We start from the raw sequence: 7,546 nt of genomic DNA, 5'->3' as shown, positions 1-7,546 counted from the left end.
ATTTATTACGATGTTTATAAAGAACTTTTATATATAAAAGAAGACAATGCAAAATCGTTCACGGCTCGTGTATAATATATGTCTTACCCCTGCTTTGTTAATAAAACCAAATATATAGGTACCATTAATTTTGAATTAAATGCAATTAATCATAGAAGTATTAGATCCTTTGTAAATCTTAAGTATTTAGAAATTTAATATTTTTTTAAATTTTTGTTTTGATATCTTGAGCCATAAATTTTTAAAATATTTTAAATTCTACTTTAATTTTTTATATAAAAAAATTATATGATTATTACCAATTATTTTCACTATCCAAGATTCAATATTAAATAATATTATAATTTAAAATAATATTATAATAAAAAATATTATAATTTAATGAATCTAATGTATGAATCCATTTGTCATGAACAACTTGAAATTAAAATGACATTCGAGTGTTACACCTCTGCTTTCATATTCATTGATACAACTTACAATGATATCCTAATATTTCAACAAGTTAAAGCTAAGGTATTAACAAACAGCGTATTTTTATGTTGAATGCACGACTTCGTACATGCATTAATATTTACCATGTGCTAGGGTGTTTGTGTATATGTGCTGTGTGCACAATCGCACACGCATATATGTGTGTACCACATATAAACGCTAACAAATAGTCACTGGAGCGTCGCACGAACGACGGGACACGAAGTGTTATGGTTTATACTTAACCAGGGGTATGCTTTTCGATTGCAAACACTTATCACACACCCATTCTGCATAGACCTCTTGCGTTAATGATTGATAAGCGTATTCTGTTAATCCTGTGCAGCCCCTGAAATAATCGCGTTGTCAAAAAAAAAAATCATATTTTATATTACTTTGTTCATCATTGTTTTAACAGCTCACCTATGAAACCAAAAATTACAACCTGATTCGCACAGAATTGCCTGATCATTATCGTGTACTTCTTTATGACAAATTCCACAGGGATAAATCGGTGGTGCATTAGGATTTTGTGGATTAAATACCATTGATTGATCTGGAGGATATATCTGCAAAAAAAATGATAAATTACAAATAAATTTGTTTAATCTAAACTTGCTGAATATAGTTATCATAAATTAATTATATTAATTGCAAGTATATTGATATTTAATAAAAGCATAACTTACTTTGCCCGCAGAAATTGGCATTGGCTTTGGACCCATTCCTGGTGGACCTTGAAACCCGTGTGGTGGCATAGACCCTCCCATAGAATTGATAGGATGTCCCATAGGTGGTCCACCACCCATATTGTTGGACATTGTGCCCATTGGACCTGCCATGTGACTTCCCATTTGATTGTGATGGCTAATATTCATATTGGACATACTACTCATTCCTGGACCACCCATATTCATATTATTTATTTGATTTGGTCCAGTCATATTCATGTTGTTCGATACCATCGAACTCATGGTGGTCATAGGTCCATTCATAGGTCTTCCTAAGTTGTTAAGATTATTTCCCATATGATTCGGATGAGGTTGAGATCCATTATGTCCCAGTGGGCTGTTTACATTGTTTAGTGATGGCCCATTTAATGGACTGTTGGGCGGTATATGGCTATTTATGTTATTCATGTTCATTGGTCCATTAGGCATATGATTAGATCCTCCCATGTTCATTGGAGATCCTAAAGGTCCACCCATAGGACTGCCCATATTATGACCCATGTTGTTCATTGGGCTACCCATAGGTCCACTGTTCATATTATTCATCGGACTACCCATAGGTGGTCCACTTAGTTGCGAATTTCCCATATGGCTTATATTCATATGATTATTCATGGTGTTCATTGGACCAGGAGGCATATTTGGACCCATGTTATTCATAGGGCTCATGCCTCCAATAGGAGCATGATTCATAGGAGACATAGCTCCCATATGATTCATGTGATTTGTCATGGGTGAATTACCCATAGGGCTCATATTACCCATATTATGTGGCATCATAGGACTCATGCCACCTATCGTAGTTAAAGGGCTCATGCCTCGCATAGGAGGACCACCCATGTGATGTGGATGATGAGGATGCATATGTGAAGGCGCACCATGCATCATTGGACTTTGCGGCGTTGGTGGTGGCGTATCATCGAAAGGATTACTTGCTACTATTGTGTCACCGTAACCAGTTAAGGGTGGAGGTAATAGGTCCTGTTGAAAGAATGTTAGATTAATAATAAGACAATAATTCATAGCATTAATACACTAAAATATGTATAAAATAAAATCAAGTTGTACCTGTACAGATGGAGGTTGTTGCGGAGGTGGTTGAGCAACACTTGCATTTGTACGCCTTTTCTTTTTAGGATTAGCACCAGCTGGTGGTGGCGGTGGTGGATGGGGATGAGCAGAAGAGTCAGGATGTGGGGCATTGGGGCCCATATTCACACCCATTCCCATACCCCCCAATGGCATCCTTGTGAAGGGTGGCATGCCCGCAATATTGTGGCTCATTTCCTTCGCTTCCCTTATTTTATCATGCCAGCACCACTGGATTTTCGTGGCAAGTAATTATTCTTAATCCACTGTTAAAAAAACAAGCAAAAAGAAACTTTATTTACTTTAAAAGATGTACATGTATATAAAGAATTTAATAACTGAAGGATTTGCAATACTTGTTGCTTACTGCAACTCACAATATAGTCTAACCATTGATATATAGTACTGGACGGAGCATGTGGCAAAATCTCTTTGATCTCTCATTTGGACCTAAAAAGAAAAAGGTAAATATATGGCTATATATTTACCTTTAGAATTCTCTTTCTACTATTGTCCTATTGGTCGAATTTTGTTGAGAGAAAGAGAGAGAGAGAGAGAGAGAGAGAATGTGAAGATGGTCAATCTCTCTCTCTCTCTTCCCAAATATTGTGATTGCTTGAATAGAAAAATTAAAACTTGAATAATCCTATCTCTCCCATTATTTTCGACCAATTTTACACAGAATGGCGTCCATATTATATCTCTCTCTGGTTCTATCATACATAGTTTCAGATCTTTCTAGGTCTGCCAAAATGGTTTCAATGCTGTACTCTCTCCATATATATCAATAAGTCTAATACCTGATATTGGCAGAAATTAGACAAAGTCCTCTATTTGTTTCTTTTACAAAATATATGTTAGCCACTGTTGTAAAAAATACTTTAGTTATAATTTTACAAATATGCATATTATCAATCAATAAGTATTTGTTGATATTTGTAATAGATTCCATGAGAGTAGGCAAATATTCATTAGTCTTAATGCAAATATGTAATGTTTTATATTATTAAATGATTAAATTAAGTCAAAGCTTAATTCAATAAATCAAATTTATGTTTAATGTTTAATTTCATGTTTCATAAAATAATTACTTGTGATTATTGAAAATAAATATTAATTTCATATATAATAAATATAATTTGTGTATAAACTTCTTTATACATTTACATAAAAAGATAAAAATAAAAAGATAATTTAACAATTATATGATCATTAAGCAACATTTATTCACATTTATATAAATTTAAAAGTTAATAATATTATTAAATATTATTCAAATAAAATTATTGCAATAAATAATGTATGTATATCAAAATATATATACTTTCGATATTTATATAAATATCTTATATAATTATTTATAAAAAAAAACTAGACTTCCATTACTTGAACCATCACTTGAACATCTCTCACAATAAATTCATTAATAATTACTGGATTATTTCAGTCAGATATAAAATAATTATTAAAGTTACATCCAGTTTTTACTTGTGTGTGTGTGTGTGTGTGTGTGTGTGCTATACTGTAATACTGTTCGAGAAATTTTTTAACGAGTCACCAATTAGAATGGCAGCGTATATGACGGATATACAGCCGCGGAGTAGCGAAACATTCTTATCGCATCGTTGCTCCATTGAAATTATTCTCGCGGTGTGAGAGACTTATCACTTATAAACAAGCTGGTGCGCGAGAGAGCGCACGTATATTCACACTCGTATACTCGGGACCCGCGTATGTATATCTGTACATCTCAGCGTACCGTCTATATTTACATATGCTGATATAAATAACGAAATTACTACCGTTATCTCGGGTGGCGCGCCAGCGGTCCGTCCATCACGAATGAGACGGAAGATCGTGGAGGCGAAAGAGAGAAAGAGACACACACACACACACACGCACGCATACACACACACACACACACACGTGCGCGCGCGGTAAAAAGAGTAAAAAAAAGAGAGAGAAAGTGAGAGAGAAGCGCCTTTACGACACGACTGTACCTTCGGAACGGCGATAAGAGACTTGCGATACAACAAAATAGAGAAGAATACTCGTCGGGTCTCGTCGCGCGGCGAACGTAAAAAGGAGCAAAACAAACGTCGCCTTGCAGTTCTCTCGCTGAGACTAACCTAACCTAGTGGGATATCACCATCGAGCCTTCGTAAGGCGCCTCCGCAAGTTGACCGCACACGATTTGTGTGCATCCGCAGCGGCGGGATAAATGTAACATTTATGTACAGCGGTGTTTTTAAGGCAGGATGATAAGATTGAACGGAAACACGCGTGATGCCGGGCGATTTAAAAAGCCGGCCGGGTATCCGTGACGCGAAGGAATCGTTCGAATGACGTTGTCGTACTCACCAGCGCATTATAGCGGACGCGACGACAAAATCGTATGCATGGCACGGTCGTTTTTTTCCCCCGGAATAACACCGGCACCACAAATCCACGTCGCGAGTCGCAATCCAGTCGCCGCCACTACCATGAACCGTCGCCGATTCCGCCACTGTTGTTACTGCCGCCGCCACTGCCGCCGCTACTGTTGCTGCTTGCTGCACTACTGCTGCTGCTGGCCTTAGCAAGACGAACCAGACGAACGATCTGTCTGTATGCGATTCTGGCTCACGCCTCGCACGAAACGCATCTCTCGGTATCGCGAACGGACCGCGCATTCACGGGCGCGCGTACACGATCGCGACGAACGCAATCTCGCACTCTTGGTGTCAGAGCTCGGATAATGGAGCGAGGTATCGCCATACACCACACGAACCTTCTCAGGTCGCCATTGTCGCGTTACGCGTGTCCTCCTCGCGCTTGATTTGTCGCCTATTCGTGGCTATGAGTTGCCATGTGCTTCCGGTAGATGGCGGTTTGATGTTGCCGACGACGTATCAAGTTTGCAGACGTGACTCGGTCGATATAAACGGTGGATTCGAGATTTTTTGATGACCTACGATCAGGAGGAATTTCGAAATGCAAATTTAGGATTTCTTTCAAGATTACTTTTATATGGAATTTTTATGTATTGTTGTTATTAAAGGATCCTATAAATCATGTGAAAAAAGTGATTCGGTCATTGACTGAAACAATGATATTTTGTAAATTATGAAATGTTGATCAAAAGTTTCTTTAGGCAAAACCATAAAAAATGAACAGATTTTGCTACAGCAACATTTGAAAATTATTACTTAATTTGGATCTAATTCGAAAAGTAACTGTATGTATTTTCATATTTTTTTTGCAGAATAATGAGAAGAATCAATTGTACAAAATATATAAAAGAAGACATATAGTTTTTTGTTATTGAATAAAAATATGTAGTTTATAAGAACACAAATTGTATACTTTTTTAAAAGCAACTTCGTAGTTTCTTTACATCAATTAATTCATCTCATTATTCTATGCGTAAAAGTTATAAAAAAAATGAATAGTTTAGATAAAGATGATACTTTTCAATTCGATTAGATTCGAAATAGCAACTTTTGAATGCTGTTAGCAAAATTTCTTCATTTTTTATGTTTTTGTCTAAAAAAACTTTTAATTTAAACATCTAATAAAATCTGCAATCATAATGTATAAAAGTCAAAAATATGTAAAATAGCTATAGTTTACATAATTTATATTATATATACATCTAGCAAACTAGATTTTTAATGTTATTGTCACTTTTGACGATATTTTGACGTTAAAGACGTCATTTTGATGTCGAAATAACGACAAATAACGTCAACTTATTTGCTGGGCATGCATGTAGTTGTAGATTATTATATTTTACGCGTAAACGCAAAACTCTGATGACCATGTCACACACCAGTCTCACACACCCGTTTCTCTAATATAGATTAACTTTAATCTCGGTAAACCAATTTATTTTTTATTTAATTTTCCTCATTCTAAAAATTTTAAAAAATGAAGAATAAGTTGAGCCGAGATTACAAAATAATCTATTTGATGCAAACAAAATCAGTCATTCTTATGCAAGATCGTTATAGTTTCATATTGAAACATATGTTTCAATATATAAATATTTATATCTTTTGATTAAGATCAGTTTAAACGAACGTGAAAGATCTTTATTTTACATATATTTCATATAAATTTATTTATACTAAACTTGTGTCCGAAACGAATCTTCATAACGTATCCATATTTTTTAATTTTCCTGAAAATATAAGCTTTCGCCTTTTTTTTCTTTGCTTTTCAACGTAGAATATTGGATACACTATATTTAAAAAGAACATATTCTGCTTCATAGCAATCGGGAATTTAAGTTAAATTACGTCAATCTATATTAACTTTCAATCCTCTGGAGCTGATGCTAGGTCTATTGAATTCACTCAATTATCTCTTTGTCAAAAATATCAAACTATTCAATTTTCTTTACATTATTTGCAATTTTAAATTATTCTTATTAAAACATAAATAATATTTTATTCTTATTATAAAATATACTTGGTATATTTTAATAAGAATAATTATTTTTTAATACGAGATGTGTCATTTTGATTTTTTTGAAATTAATTAGTGTCTTTTCAATTAGCATAAATTAAATGAGTTTGATAGATTCAACGTCAGTAACTGTGATACAGATTTTGACGTTCGCCCTGGAAGGTTAATATAAAATAATATAATTTCGAGCGCGCGCGCGCGCTAAGATTGATTAAACTCGTGGATAAAAAAAATATTCCGTAAGAGATACTGCTATGAAAATTCAAGTTTTAAACGATAAGTTTTGTATGAAGTAATTTTTATTCGCGTTACGAATAAAGTGGTATGCATGGTCGACACAGGTACGTGAAATTCACGCTATAATATTTTGCACGACGCGGGCTGCTATAGCTGTGTCCGAGCTTAAAGCTTCGGCGTAGAGTGCTCGCATGCATCGCTTTAATTATTTCAGTTACATCAGTGAATTAACCTGGCTTAACAGCCAGGAAAACAGCTCTCCCGAGTGTCTACCTTGAATATTTGAGCTGACTGCCTACCTGTCTGCATACGCTACGCGTGCACGGTCCCTGGAACCGGAAGTCACCGCCGTCTTACTCATTATTTTATTTTAATACTGACACAAACTTGCCGCATTATGGGACACGCTTCAGGTCAGTCGAAATGATTATCTCCGAAGAGAACGATATGTAACATAACATTGAACATGAAAAAGTAGTTAGAACTAAGTGAGAGTCGATACTAGGCGAGATACTATTTGTTATGTTTAAGGGAGATAAGATTTAAAAAGAGTCTTTATATCCCAA

At 35.0% G+C, this 7,546-nt stretch overlaps 1 protein-coding gene across 6 annotated transcripts; it reads right to left on the bottom strand.

Moving 5' to 3' along the window:
- Positions 1 to 496: 496 nt before the first annotated feature.
- LOC108686917 (protein pygopus) lies at positions 497 to 5,069 on the bottom strand. 6 transcript variants are annotated; one of them, XM_018192435.1, is made up of 6 exons: positions 4,656 to 5,069; positions 2,672 to 2,744; positions 2,274 to 2,560; positions 1,164 to 2,186; positions 898 to 1,043; positions 497 to 823 (listed from the first exon to the last, which is right to left on the bottom strand). In XM_018192435.1, the coding sequence occupies exons 3-6, from the start codon at positions 2,487 to 2,489 to the stop codon at positions 703 to 705; spliced, it is 1,506 nt and encodes a 501-aa protein (XP_018047924.1). In that variant the 5' UTR covers positions 2,490 to 2,560; positions 2,672 to 2,744; positions 4,656 to 5,069; the 3' UTR covers positions 497 to 702. The 6 variants fall into 6 exon arrangements, with proteins under 6 accessions (XP_018047924.1, XP_018047928.1, XP_018047925.1 ...); XM_018192439.1 differs by having other exon boundaries at positions 2,685 to 2,744; XM_018192436.1 differs by lacking the exon at positions 4,656 to 5,069 and adding an exon at positions 4,295 to 4,397.
- Positions 5,070 to 7,546: the final 2,477 nt, after the last annotated feature.

Source organism: Atta colombica, unplaced genomic scaffold (genome assembly GCF_001594045.1).
Source record: "Atta colombica isolate Treedump-2 unplaced genomic scaffold, Acol1.0 scaffold198, whole genome shotgun sequence".
In the NCBI taxonomy this organism is placed as follows: domain Eukaryota; kingdom Metazoa; phylum Arthropoda; class Insecta; order Hymenoptera; family Formicidae; genus Atta; species Atta colombica.
Note: the sequence above shows the minus strand (reverse complement) of the source record. Positions and strands in the feature narration are given on the sequence as shown.